Below are 21,465 nucleotides of genomic sequence, written 5' to 3' on the forward strand. Positions count from 1 at the left end.
GGTGGGTGTGTGTACCGGGGGGTATGTGCATGTGTAAGTGTGCACGGGGGGGGGTATGTGTGTGCTGGGGGGGGGTGTGTGCGCTGGGGTGTGTGTGTTGGGGATGTGTGTGTGTGTGCACCAGGGGGTGTGTGTGTGTTGGGGGGGTGTGTGTGTGCTGGGTGTGTGTGTGTTAGGGGTGTGTGTGTGTGCACCAGGGGGTGTGTGTGTCGGGGGTGTGTGTGTGTTGGGGGTGTGCATGTGCACGGAGGGTGTGTGTGTGTGTTGGGGGGGTATGTGTGTGCACACCAGGATGTGTGTGTGTGTGTGCGCCGGGGGGGGTGTGTGCATGTGTAAGTGTGTGTGTGTGTGTGTGTTGGGGGGGGGTGTGTGTGTGCTGGTGGTGTGTGCATGTGTAAGTGTGCACGGGGGGTGTGTGTGTGTGCTGGGGGGTTGTGTGTGTGTTGGGTGTGTGTGTGTGCGCTGGGTGTGTGTGTGTGCACACCAGGATGTGTGTGTGTGTGTGCCGGGGGGGTGTGTGCATGTGTAAGTGTGCACGAGGGGGGTGTGTGTGCGCTGCGGGGTGTGTGTGTTGGGGATGTGTGTGTGTGTGCTGGGGGTGTGTGTGTGTGCACCAGGGGGTGTGTGTGTTGGGGGGTGTGTGTGTGTGTTGGGGGTGTGTGCGTATGCACGGGGGGTGTGTGTGTGTTGGGGGTGTGTGTGCTGGGGGGTGTGTGTGTGCACACCAGGATGTGTGTGTGTGTGTGCCGGGGTGTGTGTGCATGTGTAAGTGTGCACGGGGGGGGTTGTGTGTGTTGGGGGGTGTGTGTGTGTTGGGGGGTGTGTGTGTGCTGGTGGTGTGTGCATGTGTAAGTGTGCATGGGGGGTGTGTGTGTGTGTTGGCGGTGTGTGCACCAGGGTAAGTGTGCACGGGGGGGGTGTGTGTGTGCACCAGGGGGTGGGTGTGTGTACCGGGGGGTATGTGCATGTGTAAGTGTGCACGGGGGGGGGTATGTGTGTGCTGGGGGGGGGTGTGTGCGCTGGGGTGTGTGTGTTGGGGATGTGTGTGTGTGTGCACCAGGGGGTGTGTGTGTGTTGGGGGGGTGTGTGTGTGCTGGGTGTGTGTGTGTTAGGGGTGTGTGTGTGTGCACCAGGGGGTGTGTGTGTCGGGGGTGTGTGTGTGTTGGGGGTGTGCATGTGCACGGAGGGTGTGTGTGTGTGTTGGGGGGGTATGTGTGTGCACACCAGGATGTGTGTGTGTGTGCGCGCCGGGGGGGGTGTGTGCATGTGTAAGTGTGTGTGTGTGTGTGTGTTGGGGGGGTGTGTGTGTGTGCTGGTGGTGTGTGCATGTGTAAGTGTGCACGGGGGGTGTGTGTGTGTGCTGGGGGGTTGTGTGTGTGTTGGGTGTGTGTGTGTGCGCTGGGTGTGTGTGTGTGCACACCAGGATGTGTGTGTGTGTGTGCCGGGGGGGTGTGTGCATGTGTAAGTGTGCACGAGGGGGGTGTGTGTGCGCTGCGGGGTGTGTGTGTTGGGGATGTGTGTGTGTGTGCTGGGGGTGTGTGTGTGTGCACCAGGGGGTGTGTGTGTTGGGGGGTGTGTGTGTGTGTTGGGGGTGTGTGCGTATGCACGGGGGGTGTGTGTGTGTTGGGGGTGTGTGTGCTGGGGGGTGTGTGTGTGCACACCAGGATGTGTGTGTGTGTGTGCCGGGGGGTGTGTGCATGTGTAAGTGTGCACGGGGGGGGTTGTGTGTGTTGGGGGGTGTGTGTGTGTTGGGGGGTGTGTGTGTGCTGGTGGTGTGTGCATGTGTAAGTGTGCATGGGGGGTGTGTGTGTGTGTTGGCGGTGTGTGCACCAGGGTAAGTGTGCACGGGGGGGGTGTGTGTGTGCACCAGGGGGTGGGTGTGTGTACCGGGGGGTATGTGCATGTGTAAGTGTGCACGGGGGGGGGTATGTGTGTGCTGGGGGGGGGTGTGTGCGCTGGGGTGTGTGTGTTGGGGATGTGTGTGTGTGTGCACCAGGGTGTGTGTGTGTTGGGGGTGTGTGTGTGTGTGCACGGAGGGGGTGTGTGTGTGCTGGGGGGGGTATGTGTGTGCACACCAGGATGTGTGTGTGTGTGCGCGCCGGGGGGTGTGTGCACGTGTAAGTGTGTGTGTGTGTGTTGGGGGTGTGTGTGTGCCGGGGGGTGTGTGCACGTGTAAGTGTGCACCGGGGGGGGGGGGGGGGTGTGCCGGGGGGGTGTGTGTGTGCGCACCAGGGGGGTGTGTGTGTTGGGGGTGTGTACACACGTAAGCGTGCACGGGTGTGTATGTGTGCGTGTGCCGGGGGGTGTGCGGACACGCGTACGTGTGCACGGGGGTGGGTCTGTGCGCGCACAGGTGGTTGTGCGGGGGGGGGGGGGGGTGTGCGCGTGGGTGTGCAGAGGTCTGCGCGGGTCTGCGCGTGCACGTGGGGGGGGTGTGGAGGGGGGGGGGGTGTGTGCCTGCCGCGCTGCGCGCGCGCACGCGTGCGTGGGTGTACGCGCGGCTCCCCGCTTCCCGCGCGGCTCCGCACCGCCCGTGGGCGGGGCGGTGTTGCCTCCGGAGGGGCGGGGCTGGGGGGGTGCCCGCCCCCGAACGGGGCGGGGCGAGGCCGGCCATGGCGCGAGTGCTGGTGGTGGGCGCGGGGTTGACGGGCGGCGCCTGCGCGGCGCTGCTGCGGGGGGCGGCGCTGGACCGCATCGCCGTCTGGGACAAGGCGCGCGGCGCAGGTGGGTCCGGCGCGCGGCGGGGGGCGCGCGGCGCGGCGCGGCGCGGCGCGGCGCGGCGCGGCGCGGCGGTCTCTGACTGGCTGTCGCGCGCAGGAGGCCGCATGAGCACGAGCCGCAGCGCGCGGGACGCCGCCTGTACCGCCGACCTGGGCGCGCAGTACGTCACCCTCGAGCCGGAGCGCGCGGGGCCGCGCCGCAGGTGAGCTCCGCCCCCCAGCCCCGCCCAAAGCTCCGCCCCGCGCGCCGCCGGCCTGAGGGGAGGCGCCGCCGGGGGGTGGGGGGGGGGAGCGAGGGGGCCGCGGCCTGGGCGAGGGGCGGCGGGGCCGGGGGGGCCGTGCTGCGGCCGGGCTTTGGCCTCAGCACTCCCTCGGGCTTCCCGCCCATCGCTGCCGCCTCAGGTGGGAAGCGGGGGGCGAAGCAGGTGGCGGTACGCGGGATCGGGCGGGTTTGGCGGCGGAGCGGCCTGCCCAGCCTAGCCCAGCCCAGCCCAGCGGCCTGGTCTACTCAGCCCAGCCCAGCCCAGCCCAGCGGCCTGGTCTACCCAGCCCAGCCCAGCCCAGCCCAGCCCAGCGGCCTGGTCTACCCTGCCCAGCCCAGCCCAGCCCAGCGGCCTGGTCTACCCTGCCCAGCCCAGCCCAGCCCAGCCCAGCGGCCTGGTCTACCCTGCCCAGCCCAGCCCAGCCCAGCCCAGCCCAGCGGCCTGGTCTACCCAGCCCAGCCCAGCCCAGCGGCCTGGTCTACCCAGCCCAGCCCAGCCCAGCGGCCTGGTCTACCCAGCCCAGCCCAGCCCAGCCCAGCGGCCTGGTCTACCCAGCCCAGCCCAGCCCAGCCCAGCGGCCTGGTCTACCCTGCCCAGCCCAGCCCAGCCCAGCCCAGCGGCCTGGCCTACCCTGCCCAGCCCAGCCCAGCCCTGCTCTGCTCTGCCCTGCCCTGCCCACCCCACCCCACGGGTGTCACAGCTCAGCGCTTTTCACCTCTGGTGCCCACCGTAGGAAACCCAGGCGGGTGCATCCCCGCTGCTTAAATCCACGAAGATCTTTGCTTTGGAGTCGCCTGAACGCTAGGCAGGCGACAGGAAGGCCAGGCAGGAAAGGAGAAGTGTGAGGTGTCTCGGCTTCACGGGGACGCGACGGCTCTGCCCCGAAGAACAGTGGTGGCTGGCTGCGGCGAAGGCAGAGGGTTGCGTTGGTGGGGCCTGCTTGGGCTTGCTGGGTACACAGGACTGTTCGATGTAGGTTGGGGAAGGGGATGGTGATGTAACAGTGATGTATAAATGCAAATATTTCTGTGGAAATCAGGGAAAAAGCAGGTGTGTGTCAGGCACCTGCATCCAGCTGCTGGGGTGTTCCTGCGCTCCGCAGTTGCGATGCAGTTTGTACTGATATCCAGAGCTTTAAGTCACTGTCGTATATGCCCTTGCCACAGTTAGTCCTGAAACCTTCGGGTCAAACCGCTAACGGTTTCTATTACAGGCACGGTAGGTAACCTTGGTCTCACGTAAAAGGCCAGCCCCCGATAGCATAGCAAGGTAGTTTGTTGTTTTATAGCGGTGGTTCCTGTTCGTGCATAGGCTGGCTTGGAACGCAGGTTGTATGAGGTCGTTAAAAACTCTTCTCTAAAGTCAAAAGTCTTAACTTTAATTGTGAAAAATAACAACAGCTGCCGTTGGTTTTCATGCGGTGTATTTTCATCTCTTCTGTCGTTTCCTCCCTTTAAGCTTCTATGAGGAACTTCTGTCTCATGGCATCTTGAAACCTCTGACTGCACCTGTTGAAGGAATGGTAGTGAAAGAAGGCTCGTGCAACTACGTGGCACCCCAGGGCATCTCCTCAGTTGTCAAGTATTATTTAAAAGAGTCAGGTAATTTTTTAGATGCCTTTGCATGAAATGAAAGGTTTTAATGATTGTGTTTTTGATGGCATTCTTGAACTGTCTTTCAAATTTAAATCTCCCAACGAGAACGTTCGAGTTCCTTGTTTGTTTATGTATGTCTTGAAGTTGCTTAGGTGGATAAACATGTCTGCGAGCTCCATAAATTTCCAAGTCCTGCAAGTGCTTCGCTGCCTTCAGCTGCACTGCTGGCATATAAAAATCTATACAAATGTAACATCTGTAGGATCAGGGGCCAAGCTTGTATTTACACCGTTGGCTTTAGCATATGAAAGTCAGACCTAACACAATTAGGTCAGAGGTAATTTAGTGGGAGTGAGATCAGGGTTGAGAAGAGATTTGAGTTGCAACTTGAATGCAGTGAGCGTTTGGGTGTTTTTTCACGTGTGCGTACTTAAGTTAACTGTGCTGTTTAAGCGAGTGACTGGGAACGTAGTGGTGAGATACATCCTGTGTTTCGTAGAAGTGAGCGCTTATGCAGTACGTGAGCCTACTATGTTGAAAGTCTTTTAGAAAAGACTGAGGGAGAAGATTTTCTGCTAGTTTAAACTGTGGAACTACTGCATTAGGTGTCATGTGGGAACCACTTGTACAGTTTCGTGATTAATTTAACTCTGGTTTGAAAAAATGTTAGCTTTATGAGCAGTCAAGCTTTGCTCCTTTCATGTGATTGTTTTTGTCTTTTTTGAATTAGCTGGTTTTTTAGACTCTAATCATGCAAATAATTAGCTAAGTTCCTGTCTTCTGATATATAAGAGATGCTAACAGCCGCAGCGCGCTCTTTTTCAGCTCCGGGGGGTGTGCTTTGATTGCTTACCCCGCGCCGCCTCCTGCGCTCGTCGGATTTCACTCTGAATTGGTTCAGCTCAGGAAAGCCACAGCAAACTAACCTGACAAAGAGAGCAGCTGGTAGTCTTCCATCTGTTTACTGAGCTGAATCATGTCAGAGAGGAGTCAGATGAACATCAGCCCTAGCACGGGGGAGTGGTGGGACCTTTTCAGCTGATGAGGATCCCCTCTTTTAATGTCATATGCTGGCTCTTAAATTGATTCAACCTAATTTGTGAAACTTTGCTCTAAGACGGTCTGTGTGCTTTGCTGTCTGCAAGTCATCCAGTTACTAAGGGAAACTACTCTGTGTTTTCGCTGTGGAATTCACTGTTACATGTGTTTAACTTCTTCTTTTTCCAAGCAGGTGCAGATGTCCTCTATGAACAGCACGTAACTCACATCTCTCTCCGAGATGGGAAATGGGAAGTCTCCAGGAAAGTGGGACCGCCGGAACAGTTTGATATAGTTATTCTCACAATGCCTGTTCCACAAATTCTTCAGCTGCAAGGTGACATTGTAAACAGTAAGTTCATACCTCAAAATCGCAGGTATCTGACCTAAAATGGCAATGGAGCATCTTCTATAGCAAAGAAACACTCAGCAGTCTGAGCTGTCTGTTACTTCCCGCCAGAGTAGGGTGAATCTGAAAACAATGGGAGGTGAGTAATTTCGCGGCTGTCTGTGTGGTGCGTGAGCGGTAATACCTCGATAGCAAAAATATCTAAGGAGATGAGTCAGTTTTTAATCTGATCTTTAATTTTTTGCTGACTCCTAAAACAGGACTTTGTCTTTCTGTAACTTGAAAATAGTTATTGAGTCGGACAAGAGCCTCAGCTGGACCCCACGTAGTGGTTTCCTTGTCGCTCTCTCTTTGTCGACATACCATGCTGATTTTCAGTCCTGTCCTTGGTATGTCTGCAATAGGGATGACCCAGAGAGAGAGGCTTGAATAACAGCTGCTCTGTGGGGAAAATCCCTAGGGCATTTCAGTGAGCCTAAAATCATATGAAATGCAGGGGAGGAAAAAGTCCAGATCAGAACTCTGTGGCCTCTAGTTTGTAAGAGGAAAGCCCCTCAGACCCTCCAGCTTGTTTGCTGTTTCTGGCTGCCTCCTGGGGGTTGTAGTCCCCAAACATGAGCAAATTGCAATTATCCTTTGGTGATTTAGTGGGGTGAACGTGTTAACAGTGCCATGGAGGCTTAGAAAGAGCAGCTCAGTGCTGAGAAAGAAGTGTAAGTTCAGGTCTGGACAAGTTTACTAGCTTAGGTGCGTTGTCTCAGGTGTGAGGCTTCCAGGGCCAGCTTTTCTCTGAAGTCAGGCTGATGAATCCTGCTCACCCATGCTAGCTCTGTGCGCAGTCAGTGCCCATCCACAGTGCGCTCCCAGCAGCGTTGTTTCTGGGAGGGCTGGTTAGCTGAGGTGCTGCCGAGCTTGCGAGCAGATTTGGCATCTTTGCCATGAGGCTTGATCCTTGCGGAACAGCCGCCGTGAGGATTTACAGGGTAGAGGTCTTGACGCAGCTCTGCAGGAGATGGCTCTGAGGGCTGATGCTGAGCAGAAGCCAGGAAGCCAGGCCAGGCCTGTGCTGACCCTGGCAGAGCCAGTTGAAGCGCGCTGGGCTGTGGATTTATCGCCCCAGCTGCAGCGTTCTACCAAAGACGTGCTGCGTCTGGCTAATAACCTCTCTTTGAACTCAGCGTGCTGGCAGCAGCGCAGGGGCATCCACGTGGCTCGAGTCAGTTCTGGTCAGACAGGGCTTGTTGCCTCTCTGCTGCCAGCTCCTGAAGTAGACACTTGAAAATTTGTAGGTTTTCTGCTCTCTGTAGAAAAACCACCAGTGCTTGAAAGACGAAGAGCTGACTTTAACGCTTGGCTCCTTGTGCTCTGCTGTATCTTGGATTTTAACGTGTTTAAATACGTGAGTATGATTTGGAAGCTGTCTAAGATACCAGAGCAATAGATGGAGGTGCTTAGACCTGCCAGGGTCTATTGGAGTTTGCTTCATAGTAAGTCGGACCTCTATAAGGGAAAAGAAGAGGATGGGGTAGGGAAGAGAAGGATAGATGGCAGCAGGACATTGAACTGCAGCACGGTGTCTTATGGTAGCAAAGGGAAAACTGATGTCTGATCATGGTAAAGAAGAGAAGTATTTTCATTACAACCTCTTATATTAAGCTTTGTGCCTAAAGAGATAAATATCCTGTAAGAACAGGACTTCTCTGCTATTTGTTGGTTTATAAGCTCTCCCATTTCCACTGTCCCTTTACCACAGAAAGTAATGGTATCCCCACTGAATTTTCTTGGTTAGTGAGTGTGCTGTTTCGCTTTGTATTCTGAATCATAGGAGCAGAGTAAATGTGTAGACATCCTTTTCAGAATTAGGTATTTTCCTTTTAATAGCCACATGTGTGCTGTTCTGCTGTATAAAGATACAATAAACTAACGTTAAAAACATTGACTGGTCACTAACTGAAGCACGGCTTTGCAAGCATTAGAAAGTAAGAGGAGAATGATGTGTAACAACTACCATGGGTTGGGCCGTTCCCCTGTCTGCAAGGAGAGAGACATCATCTCGATATTTTCTTCTTTTTCGTTAGGCTTATTATGACAGCGTAACATGGAATATTGCTCGGAGATGCTTGCAGTCGTGGCTGACTCTCAAGCTACTTGAGTTCGGTTACAGCAGATGGGGAAACCTCAACAGCCCAAACTGTACAAGGACATGGGGACAGGCGTAACAAGGTGGCTGTTTGATTGCTCAGTGGTGTCATTACTGGGGTAAATGACTGGGGGGAGTGGGTCTGGCCCATCCTGTCCTTTCTAACGTAGTCAATAGTGAATATCCTGAGAATAGAGGAAAAGTAGTAGTGTGTAGTACTGTTTTCTCAGAGCCTTCCCGAGGTTCCTCTAGTCTGCATCTCAAGGCCTTCCTCAGTCTGAGTTGATGTCTTTGCAAATTGTTTCTCTTGGGGTAATTAAATCCTTTCATGTCCAAAAAGCGGGCAGGTCCCCTTCAGAAAATGTGGGTAAGGCGAGCAATTCATTTCACTTGCTCTTGGAGTGCTGGAACTGTCAGATGTTTTCCACAACATCCTTTTCTTAATCTTCTCTATAACTGCAGGATTGACTCTTACCTGAGGGAACCCAGCGAGTTTTGTCTGCTCTTCCCCTTCTCCCCAGTTCTCTTCCTCTCTCTGCCTGTACCCCGTGTAAGCCCAGCTTCCAGATTTCCACCAAGTGTTAATTCTTCGTCTCGGGCAACAGGGCTGACTTCCCATACCCTGGAGTTCCCTAGCATTGGAGCTATTGGCTTCTTTACTACTGTTTCTTTAGGCTAAGAAGTGAGGGGAAAATAGGCGAGGAGAAAGTACAGAAGGTTTTTCGGAGCCGAACAGGGTGTAGATTTCAGATCCTTTTTGACTTGCAGAGGGTGAAGGTACATCACTGTATCTCTAAATCTCAACCTTATATTGATTGCCATGTCAAAGAGCTGAGTTTTGCTGACAGAGAACGGGGGTTTCCTGGATCCACCTCTCTTGGGATTTAAGATGTGATTTCATGTTAAGCTTAAGGTAGTTAACTGTGGACAGCTGCTGAAAAGAATAGTCATCCTCTTCCCCTCCACGCTGCCACTGTCCTGCTTTTGCCTCCCCTCTCAGCACTAGTGAGCGGGTACCACGCTGGGAGTCGGATCTGCTCCCTCTTTGGACCCAAAACCGATGCTGATGGTGCAAATGAGTATGTTCGTGGTCACTTGGCTATGCAAGCTGATCTGACTTGTTGAGTGACTGCTTGGTCGCTAGTTTTTGCCTGCACATAGGCTGAGGCTGCTTCCTTACCTGTAAAGCAGTTCAGTCATCTGTATGCTGTGGTCTTTCCAATCCAAAGACAAAATTTGCTGATTCTAATGGAAAACATATTTGTGCATTCCCAGTATACAAACTAGCAATTCCAGCTGCTCCTGGAAGGGGAGGTTCCTGCTCCTTCTTGCAAACTTCCCCCTCGCTGTCACTCAGGGTGGGAGGAATCATTTTGCTGCTGTGCTCGCGCTGTGGCTGAAACGAGGGATGTGCAGAGTTGGAGGAAGGGGAGGGCTTTCTCTTTCTAGCAACAGCAGCCTCTGTGGCCAGCTCGAAGGTGTCACGTGTAACTACGCTGAGACTGCAGGCAAGGGGCTTAACGTGAAGGGGGGCAGGATTTCGGAGTACAGCTACCTTCATTGCTTATCTTGAAGGCCTTTGTTATACAGAAGACAGACACTGAAGCGAAATGAAAGACGTGGCTTGGTGCCTTGTGGTAATACTAATCTCAGTCACTGTTGTGATTTGTGATGAGCGGTGTCAATGGAGCGAGCCTTGGCCATTTCCCCAACAGCCCTGGTTTTGATTGTAACTAGCCTTTATTGCACACCCTCCTTTGCTTCAGTGTACCATCCCTGCTTTGACAGCTTCTTAATTAGAGGCAGCTAGTTTAAAGATCTTCCATATCCTCCATAATTTTCTTCTGCTTTTCCTATCGGAGGTTGGTCTCTGAGATGCCTTTTCACATCAGTTTTGCTGCACGCTGGAGATTGAATTGCCAGCTGTGCCAGGTGCCATTTTAGCCACTTGGGTGTAATGGGATCTATCAGTTCCAAGCCAAAGGAAGTTTTAAATGGCTTTTGATGAGGGATTTGTTAGCATTAATGTATAGATAAAGGCTGTAAAATAAGTGAAGGTGCAGAGGAACAGCTGTGCGGAGTAGGTGATGCTTTGATCCATTAGTAAGCATTGGAATTAGCTTTGTGCGTAAAAGAACCTGAGTTGAAGAGTTGACATGACTAGCCAGAAGTGGTAATTCACCCTTTGCAGGAGTTCACCATTTTTCTCTTTGAGCCTCGAGATTCACTCTGTCACATCGGTACTTTCCCCTTGCTTGAGAATATTTAACTGAATATTGTATTTTTAAGCAGCGGTCCCACAGATGACCGCCGTAAACGTGCGGTATGTTTCTTTAATAACAAAACAGTTTGGACACCTATGTCCATGTTTTCAGAGATGTCTCCTGAAATTTAGGCTCCTATATTTGTAGTTGGGTGCTTCAACAAAAGCATCCTGCGCATATGTGTGTGTGTTGTGAGTTCCCCTTCATTGCAGAACTGGGCTACGTGAATGGCCAGCGCCTGGCAATCGAGTGACCTTAACGCAGGTGCCTTTGGGTCCGGCGGCTGATCTTCGATTCGAAAATGTTAACTTCTATCTTTACTTCGACGTCTTTAGGACATCTTTATTTAGACACCTTTAATAGCCTGTCGTAGAAGGCAAATGCGATGAGGCTTCTCAATTTGAAACAGACCAAAATTTGACCTTCAGTGAGATGACTTACTAGTTCTCAGGTTTGTGTTCTGGCTTTAAGAATGAGGACTACTGACAGGGGAAATCACAGCCTACCTGAGGGAGGTCGTCTTTCACCTCCCAAATTTTTTGAAAATAATTTTCATTTATTTACGTGATATTCAGAGAATTAAGATTTTTGTGATAACGACCCTCCTGATTTTTACATTCGGTGGCAAAGTTTCCATTTTAATACTTAAAGCTCTGCAGACTAAAGCTTTTGTTAGACTGATTTATTAGTTTGTGTCTTTTTCCTCTTCTTTAACCTTTTAGATGAGCCTGAACGTTATGTCATTGTGAAGCTGTATGCATTTAGGACGCGACAGAATTAAGTGGCCTTTGGCAACCTAGAATTATCATTTTAAATGGACTGTGTGAAAAGTTACTGTTCCAGAATTACTTCTTTTATGAGTGTAAAGCCAAAACTGAAATTAATGGAGAAGTTAGTGTGTATATACACCATTTTTACTTATATACGTATATATTTTTTATGTAGACATACACAGATATATGTGTATGTCTGTATTTACATATGTAAAGTATTTTGTTCTGTTTGCTTGTACTCTTTGGTTTGTTTTGTATTCTTTGAATTTTGCCAGCATTTATCAATTCTTAACTGAAAGGGGGCAGGGAAGGAAGTAGCTTGCCTGTGGCCGATCTTTGTAGATTTATTCATCTTTATTCAGTTTCAACCTCTATTCATTCCTTCTACAGCTATCATGCCCAAATAGACTTATCAGTCGCATATTTAGCAATAGCGGAGACAGGAGTAGTAATAATGCTGCTGGAAGTCATAAGCTTTGAAATCTCTTAAAAGTAGGGAAGTTGTTGAATTGGTAGTCTGTGAAAGAGGCATTCTTAGGGCTCTTTGGTACCGTTATCTGGTGAAATTACTCTTGACTGATTTGACTCGGTTGGTGGCCATTCAGACATTGTCTGTGTCCTGTGTTTATCTGAAGTTACAGTAGAATTACCAAACAAAATTAATCAAAAGAAAAAAATATTTTTACGATGTCTTCATTTTTCCCCTGCTTTCCCTTCTTTACATAACATGCGGTACGTGAAGAGTTAGGAACTTCCTAAGCTTTTAAAATAGCTGAGTGCTAGTATTGGGTTGAGGCAGAAGGGGAAAAGGGTTAGCTCCTTGCAACATGTTTGGAACAACAATAGGTGGCAGCAATCAAATGATGTTTAGGACATTCCACTTGAATAACTAAATTATATTTAGTGCCTTTATTTGTATTTGGGCTTTACGTATTTTGGTAGTAAATATTGTGGTTATGCAGAAGGTAAAAGGAAAATGAATAAATGTTGCTGAGTTTTGTAATGTAAATTCGGTGTCAGAAAAGCAATAAATTTGCTTAAAGGCAGGATCTTTGCAAATGAAAGGACTAGGTTTCGCAAACGTTCCTCATCTAATGGTATTTCAGACATGCTACTGCAGCAGATTGGCTGCTGATGTTAGAAAAATCCTAGATTTATATACCAGATTCCATATGATCACTAAGCAATATAGCCCTCTTCTGTGCATTTTCGAATCGGACTGACAAACTTTTTTATCGGTTCTGTTTTTAGTAAGACATTTGGCAACATGGCAGTTAAAGATTACAACAATTTGCAGTAGTTTTTATCTGTGTGTTCAGAATGTTTTCATTAAGTTGCTTTACTTGGAATTTAAAATTACAGTTCCACATGTTTAATCTGCTAATAAAATGGAATGGCTTGGCTTTTGTTTCAAGCCTGACCTATTTTTTTTTTTCCATCTGTGTGAATGTCCCACATGTTTTAAATAATACAAGCTGATGAGAAGATACAAGTGAAATAGGACTGTATTTACGTAGGGAGGCTTTATAATGTGAATTAGGAAAGCACAACTCTGATAATTTTTCATGAGTCCCAAGTTCTTGCTGAGTGAATGTGTTTATTTTTGGATAGCATAATGATAAATTCTGAATTTTGTCATTCCAGTTCCAAGCAATCTTAGCAGGGCTTATCCAGGCTTTGAGTTTGCTCTCATTACCTAACATATCTACAATGTCTGGTGTAAACATGTACACTGATTTGTTAGCTACTTATCAGACCTCAGGAGCTGAGGTCACACCGTGCAAATATTTGTGCGTTCTGGAAATACAAATAGTTATTAGTTTTGCATGAGACTAGCTGTTGATATTAATGTGGTCCTTTAAAAACCTGTCACTCGTTTGACATGGAAGCATCCTAATACCGACTGAGGTTGTGACAGTGGAAGGATCTGTGTCGTTAAAATTGGGCAATACACTCTGACAGCAGTGCGAGAGGCCATTGTCTGGATTGTCAGTGCCGCAGCTGAAACACGGGGCGTCTTACTCTGTAGTGAAACCCTCTGTCCCTGCCCGTGGGAGAGCTGTTTGCCCGATGCAGCCGGACAGAATACAGCTCTCCTTAGCTGTAACCTAACAGTTACGATGAGCTGTTTGCTGTTTCGCTTCTGGCTGTGAATTTCACCCGTGATTTGGTGAATGGCATCCTGTCCCTACCTCCCACTGCTGGTGTCAGCTCCACCTCTTACCTTTCGCTGCAGCGTTTCGTACCCTCCTGTGAGTTGCTCTGACTCACCAATCCAGCAAGGAAATAGATATATCTGTATATATGTAAGTATGGGGTTTGTTTTTGCTCGGTCAGGTAGTTGGATTAGCTCGTGGAATGGTCTGACATGAAAGCCGGCAGAAAGGGGAGGGTGGGACTAGACATCTGGGAGCAGAGGAGGGTCTAAGGAGGAGTAGCAGCGCACGCTTGGCTATTCAACTGCCACTGAAACCACTACGTCAGCCTTTAAAGCAGGCGAAATTGTTGGGTGTTCTCTGCCTTCTGCAGCTCAGGTATAGCCTCCCTTCTTAGGGAGTATGTTTTTAAAAAAAAAAAAGGCTACTGGAGCTGGAATTGCACATCAGGAAAAAAAAATATCAAAGTAGGCCGTGTGTATGCTTGAGTGTGTGTTTGACTTAACCTATTTTTAGGTGTCTCCTCATATCTAGAGTGCTTATAATGGACTTGTTCTGCAGTTATTAGTTGAACACCTTGAAAGCCTATGAAAAGGCTACCACACTGATTCCAGTGACCCTCTTCGTCTGAGAAGTGTGAGGATTAAACCCGATGCGTGTGAGCGCGAGAGGTTTGAGAAGGAGAATGAAATAGAATATGTATTAGATAAAGGGCTACTTTGCGTTTTATTGTTGTCAGTCAACAAACACTGCCTGCCTTTGGTAGAAAGCTGAAATTTTGATTTGACAGATCTCAGAGTAAAACAGAAGGGGGGAAAAAAGCAAGATCCAATGCTGGAAGAGCAAAGTATGCTGCTTTTTGTCTTCAGTCTTGGAGGGAGTGGGGCAGCTGCTTCCCACTCCAGGGGAACCCGCATTAGATCCTCTGGCCAGACCAGGATGACACTTCTTAAACAGAAACCCTGCAGAGGGGGTCTCACTCCGTCACAGCATCTCTTTTTTTAGTGCCTGGGAATGTTGCAGAAACATTTCTTCCAGCAGTCTCTATTACTTGTTCTACCCTACCTCCAGCAAGTCAGCTGGATCAGCACGACTGCCGGTGGGACCACAATAACGCAGTCCCCCCTTGCCCCCCAAAAGACGGGGGAGTTATTTTTAGCAGGATCAGCGGTGTGATCTTCAGTTCACCATGTGGCCCACAGACTTACTGGCACATGATGCACTTTCAGCAAGGGTAGGAGAGCAGCGCAGGGGCTGTGCGAGTGATTGAATCTTATAAGCAAAGAAATGCTCATGAATCTGTGGTTTGAATTCTAAGCTTAGGTTTCCTCTGCAGTCCCAGGAGAGATTCAGAGCACCTGCACATTAGACTGGTAGCAGATTGTGCTGATTTAGCTAAACTGGTTTAAAAAAAATTTACCTCTGACATGTAAGGGAGTGCTGCTTTTATGTGTGGACATGTTTAATTCAGCCTGATCTGGCTATCTGTAATTACTGTAACCTGGACATGCTTCTCTTCCTGCCCCCACTGCCTGTGCTGGTTGGCAGAGTGCGTCAGTACCAGGGGGCTTGCGTTAAATAAAGTTCTGTGATCGTGTTTCGCCTCTTTGTGTCATTCCAGTAGCGTATCTCAAAATAGAGAGTGGGAACCCAGGAATATCGGATCAGCTAAACGTGAGCCTGTGTGCGTATGCACACGGTAGGTTTTTTTTCCTAAATAATAAAGGTGATGGTATTTGAACGCAAGACATACTTGGAACAGAGCAAATAAATGCTCTAAAATTTGTTGATCTCAACAATAAACACAGATACCTCTCAGTTTTTCCCAACAGCAGGCAGTCTTCGGTGCTCTCCAGGGATTGTATTTAGATAGAGAAATCTTTCCAAAGCTGCTCTTTGCCATGAGCCTAAAGAAAAATAAAAAAAAAGTTCCCTGCCAAAAAATGTGACCAAACTGAGCAATTCTGAAACTTCTTTATTTGTGTCTCGTGGGACACACGTTTAATGAGCTGATGGTTTCTGTGTTGTAGGAAGGCTGGATGTGCTCCTAAGAGCTTATTCTTCAGTAAGTCTAGTTAAGGCATTTACATCAGACCTGAATTTTTAGATCCCGAATCTAAAATGGTTTTTGATGGTTGATTTTGGGAAACAATATACATCTCGCCTCTCCCTTTGAGTAAAATCCTTTTTTGTTTGAAGTTTTGCTCTTCTTTTTTTTTGGGGGGGCGGGGGGGAATGCATTTAGAAAAGCTCTCCCTCCTTTCCTGTTACCGCACCTGCTCAGCGTACTTGGGAGAGAAATGTGGGAAGGTGACCATAGGCTGACTTGGATGACTTTACAGCCTTTGTTTTGATGTGAAATCTACAGCTCAAACTACTGCTTTTAGAGAGTTGAAAACCTTTGAAAATTCTGGTGCAGGTTTGTGAGCAATCTTAACATTTAATTGCTTGCTTTGGGATTTTTTTCTCTTTAATTAGTGCTGCAATCAAATAAGCAGACAGAAGTCTTCACTGGAACACTTTTTTTTTAATGCTGTGTGCATTTTAATATATTCTCACAGTTTAGGCATAGCTAGACTGGATGGGGTTTTGTGGATTTCTAGGGGTTTTTTAATAGTTGCTGGCCACTGTAATTGAGACCATTCTTTATAAAGATTATCTTTACTTCCCACAGATACATCTGCAAACTTTTAAGTTATTTTTGCAGTCCACATCTGGATTAGAGCAGGAAAAAAATAATATTAATTTTAAACTTAATGAGATTTTGGCTCCATTGAGTCAAACATAAAATTTGCATTGAGCTTGCAGTCAGCTTTTCACACTTGGCATCATAATTTTCAAGAATGTGTGGTATGCTCTTGTATTAAAAACCCCTCAGGAATAACTTACCCTCAGATGCTTTTTGTAGAAACGAACTTCTGTTCCTTTTCCTGTGCCATCCTCACCTGTGCCAATAGGTGAGATGAGGTAGATGGTAGAGATTTTTATTTTGCAGAAGCGTTGCAATGCACATTGTCAGCCTGGAAGACGTCAGGTGGGTCAGCTCACCGATGTGGCTGAAAACTAACTCTAGGGGAAAAATCCCGCAACTGAAAAGGTTTGTGTCTGTGCCAGCAGGTTGGTCCGGTTTAGTCTGTGGCTGTGTGGGCTCTAGAGCTGAGCAAACCTGAGAGAGCTGTGAACCCCATCTCTGTTTAGAAATTTGCAGTCGGGTCAGTTGAAGCTGGCTGTGAAACTCAGGATACAGGCATGTTTCCTCTGTCCCTTCTCCTTCTGCCTGTTCTCTGTTCCTTAACAGATTAAAACCTGGGTCAGTTCCTTAATCCCCTTCCCTGTGTGGCCAGCAGGCAGCCGTGTTGACCCAGCTGAAATTAAGTTGGGGGTTGTAGTAGCAGAAAAGACCAGACAGCGCTGGCGGTGGCTTGTGCTCTCAGAGAGGCTGAGAACAGTAGCCTTTTTCTTCTAGAATTTCCACCCAGAATATTATAATATCCTCTTAGTATTTTAGCTGTATGGTGGTTTGGATTTACCTGCCTTACCTTAGAAGCCTGCATTTACTGGTGGTTGCCTTGCTCTTCCTTAGGATTTGAATTCCCTGCTAAATCCACCTTCCCGGAGATACTCAAAGCACTGTGTGGGTCTCCTGTGACTCGATTCTTTAGAAATAAAAAGCCCTGATAAACTTTGTTCAGTGACTAGTGTAGTTCTCACCTCATTTCAAGACAGAATCTGGCTTTGTAACCCAGTATTTCAGAAGTTACTGATGATACTGCTTTCTTCAGGTTTACAGTTATTTCCAGTATTTTGTAACATGAGTTGTCTTTAAGAGTTGGTTAACGTTGGTGGTATGTTTGACAGAACGGACTCTGTTCCAAGACTTGGAATCATAAGACCCGCTCTGCCGTTCTGACCCACACGAGTTTTCCGAGAGCTAGCAGATAGCCGTGGGTGCTCACCTGACTTGAGCCTAAATCAGATGACCGGGAGCGGAGGTGGAATTCTGTGCGAATGAGCGTGCTGTGTCCAATAGTGTGCCTGGAGGTAAGGTCTTGCGTTTGTCTTGTACCTTAGTAGTTTGTTTGAAAACAGTGAATATTGTCTGAGCTTTATAATAAAAGTCACATGTGAGACTTCCCAAAAATCTTTGGGTCTTGAGTTCACTTTTCTGAATTTCTGTTTTCTTTAGTAGCTGTTTTAGTATCTGCCATCAGTTCTTCATCTAGTGATGTTTTGAGGGGTTGAGAACTTTTTCACATCGTTTGCAGAACAACTTTAAGTACTGCTTCACCTTTTTTTATTTTTATTTTTAAAATCCATATCATTTGTAATGGCTGGACTACCTAAGAAAAGTGTAGCAGTTGAATATAGTAAACTTCAAACATCTCCTGTTTACCCCAATGGTGTTTTGGGCTTTGCATTTGTACCTTATTTTATTGACTGAGTACTGAAATTTTGATCTTTGAAATGATGAGTTATCTCACTCCAGATGAGAAGTCCTCGCATATGTAAAGCTTGACGGAAAGAAGATTTCAAACACTAATTAGTAGCTTATTAGCAGTTGTCGGGTGATTGTAAGCGTTTGGATCTCACTGATCAGTATTTGCTGTTAGGATGATCAGCGTGGGCTTGAATGTTGGTTATGTTTCAGGAAGCACCACGTGCATAGCTGCTTTCCCATTCCACTGCTGTCCAACAGGGTAAGCAGGCACTCTCACAGTCCCGAAGCTTATTTAATTTAGGAAATGGAATAGGCTAGGTGAGAAATGCAGGTGTGATTGGCCGACTTCATTGACTTAGTTGATGAAGCACCCTGTGTTATAGGAAGGGACTCAGTTGCTACAGATTACTAAAAATGTAAAGAACGTAATGCCTTATTTAAAGGGATTAAAGCTATCTTTTCACTTGATCTATGCAGAAGAACAAGGGACATGGAAATAAGGCTTTCCAGAGTCAGTCCTGTCGCACCAATAGCCTCCAAGTCTAATCCCAAAAGTAGTGCTTTAAAAATACGACTGGACTGAAATGTGGCTGCTTGGTGCTCCTCTGTAAAGACAGGTATGAGAGCATAAGCATATACCTCTACAGAAAGAAGGATTTATTGATCTCTTCTCATTGGACTTATACTTTAGGGAGAACAGCGTAGCTGTCCATAGAAATTTAGGAAAGTAAATTTTATTAAATGAACTGTGCGCTGACAGCAAGTGCTTTAAGTGTCTTGCAGACTGTTAAGTGACTGCAGAACAAGAAAGTGGTGTACGGCTTTGTAAAGCATAAAAGAAATAGATTTGCTGGCTGTTTGCATAGCCTCTTCTCCCTGGCACAGTAGGAAGTGTATTTTAGAACATCGATCAAAACCCCTTTCATCTATTCTGAATTGAGGCATGCTTGTTGCAAAAGTAAGCTCGAAACCAACGTTTGCATTTTATAATGTATATTATGCTCAAAGACAACTTAGGTAAAAAAATTAACTTTGAAATGATCACTTGTTTTCAAATAGCTGAACTACTTTTAGAATTTATGCCCAACTCGATTGAAAAGGTTGGACATTTTCATAAGGCAGAATTGTCTAAGCAAGAGCTTAATTTTCTACTCCGAAGAAAACGCCGTGGAATTCTTACTGAAACAAGGAAAGTTGCCTCAGATTTGGGTTTTGAATATTTTTAATTTATCTGCAAAGGATCATTGGAAGAATTAAATACTGACTGAATTGAAATTCCTAGGGCCTCAGTGTCCTTTCCCATACTTGCATTTCAGCTCATGTAATTTACCAAGTAAATCCTTGCTTAAACTTCAGAAATACAGATTTCTGGTAACTTAATGTTTTGTATGTCAATATTGCTTTGCATTTACAGGAGGTTATCATCTCTTTGTGGTATGTTGTAGAATCTTAAACTTTTAAAAGTATCTCGTGTTTGAGAGAGAGTGAGAATTTGTCTCCTTCTGGGTACAAAAAATGACATTTCTTCATCTCTATATTGTTAGCACTTTATAGGGTGCTAGCACTTGCCAAACATTTTCATAAGGCATCGCATAATAGATACCTTTAGATGTCAGTGTAAGTCTGTTTGCATCATGCTTGTGCTGCAGGACCCTGGCAAGGTAAGCATCTGTGAGGTTGGAAAAAGGTAGACTAATAAATGACGTATCTGTGATACTGTCAAAATGCTTCCAGGAAGGCATTCTAGTCTGAATTTGTGTACTGCTTAAAATACTGTGAAAGGTCATCATTTTGGCAAGCGAAAGAGGTAGCACTTTTTAAACTTAAACTCCTCAAAGTTTTTGCCCCTTCGTTCTTCAGAAGTATGTGTGTTTTTTCTGTCTCTCTCCTCTCTGATGATAACAGTCACAATGTTTTCCACTTCAGATACTGTGGAAGAAGTAGAAACACCATCAGATATTCGGAAAATAAATGTAACGCATCAGTTCTTTTTTTAAACCCTGAGGAGGTGGTAAAATGCCGTAGTAACGCCATGGGGAAGAAGTCTGATGGTTCCTTGTGAACAGCTTCAGTTCGAGGTTGGTTAGGGAAAATGGTTAGCTTTCACATCTCGTAGGTGCTCAAAGACGTTCTGGTAGCCTGGGATTTTGGAGCCAATCTAAGCGGGATTTTTGGGTGGCTTGCTGGCCTGAACTGGGCTTTATCGATACCAGTTTTAAGGGTTTTGGCTTTGTATTCTTTAAGCTCTCATAAATCTATCAGCAGTGAAACTGTGCTGCTGATATGTGTGTGTTTATAGGCAATGAGATATGTACTGACTTTGTTTCTTTTAAATCAGTGTTTGTGGTTTTCTGTCATGCTGCCTTTAGCCATAAATGATATCTCCCTACTCTTTTTTTCGCGTCACCCTGGCAAAACTTGTATCTTGCTGTAAAGTCAAATGTCAAGATACTAGGTATTGTAACAGTTTGTGGGGTTTAAGGTTCAATTTTCAGTGAGTACCTGCATTTTCTTTTTTAATGGGATTTGCAAGGCAGATAAGTCTGGGCAGCATTTTATGAGATCAGTATTTCTGCTTTTTTTTTTTTTTTTTTTTTTGGTCAGATTTAGCTATTAGAGTCGATAGTCACCGTCGATAGTTGAAAAAGGCGTAAACAATTTTCCAGGAAACGGTTTGTTGTGGCAGGAGGAGGGGAGAGCTTGGCTCTTGAATATGGCATTTGGTATGATGTACTAACGGCAAGGAATTTTTTTTATTTTTTTTTTTCCCCCCCTATTCCATCTGGTATTTTTTTTTCATCCTCTGGTAGCTTGCAGCCGATCTGTCAATAACTTGCAAGGAACCAGTTTTTTTTTCCCCGCTGTGTTACATTTAGTGGTAGACTTGGCAATGTTAGGTTAACGGTTGGACTTGATGATCTTAAAGGTCTTTTCCAACCTAGATGATTCTATGATTTTGAGCATTAATATTTTATAGTAGTGGCATACCTTCTTACAAGTGAAAAAAGAGACTGGGGAAGCAGGTTTTTAAGTTGTATACTTGATTGGATGTCTAAAATTGTGTGCATGATACGCACGCTCTGATTTAATGAAAGTTGGATAAATTATGGCAGAGAGAGGCCATTTGCAATCAGGTACAGCTTTCTTAATTTATCTGTGCTTTCAGAACACGTGCTACGCATACTTGGTTGCATGTCTAAATCCTTTGGAAAGTCTGAGATGAGACACAGGATGCAAATTAAAGAATGTGTGATAAAACAAAAGAAATAAAACAGATAAGACATCCAGAACGTATGATACAGTTGAAGCCACATGAAACAACGTACTGATTGTGGGTGAAGTGTTACAAATGAAAGCAGCTTTAATTTCTTTTTTTAAGCCATTTCATGCTCTTTTCTGTTAGTGATTATATGTTAGGTATATCTGAATACCAGGCAAGGAAGTTCCTTAAAAAACAAGCAAAAAACCCTGTTATTAATGGAACCGTAGTCTACCAAGTGTTGTCAGAACATGGACCTGCGAACTCCGTAGTGTGAATGTGGTTTGTATGCCAGTGCCGTTTTCAGCTTTGAGGAAAGCTCAACTTCTCTTTATCAGTATCTCAACCTGTGCAAATGGAGGTTAATGCTTACCACACAGATAAACACTGAGGGTAGGATAGGAAGGTTCAATTAGGACTTGATTTTGAGACAAGAAGGCCTGTCTGGTGCTTTTCCGCTCTCTAGCTTT

General features: G+C 46.9%; 1 protein-coding gene across 1 annotated transcript in view; it reads left to right on the top strand.

Annotated features, from left to right (window-relative positions):
* The first annotated feature begins 2,612 nt into the window (after positions 1–2,612).
* The window catches only part of RNLS (renalase, FAD dependent amine oxidase), a 79,578-nt gene continuing 60,725 nt past the window's right edge, over positions 2,613–21,465 (top strand). The window contains exons 1-4 of the mRNA XM_059821431.1: positions 2,613–2,724; positions 2,818–2,923; positions 4,442–4,584; positions 5,810–5,968. Coding sequence (XP_059677414.1) covers positions 2,613–2,724; positions 2,818–2,923; positions 4,442–4,584; positions 5,810–5,968 — 520 coding nt within the window. The remainder of the gene's footprint in view (positions 2,725–2,817; positions 2,924–4,441; positions 4,585–5,809; positions 5,969–21,465) is intronic.

The sequence above is a fragment of the Gavia stellata genome, chromosome 9, assembly GCF_030936135.1.
Source record: "Gavia stellata isolate bGavSte3 chromosome 9, bGavSte3.hap2, whole genome shotgun sequence".
In the NCBI taxonomy this organism is placed as follows: Eukaryota; Metazoa; Chordata; class Aves; order Gaviiformes; family Gaviidae; genus Gavia; species Gavia stellata.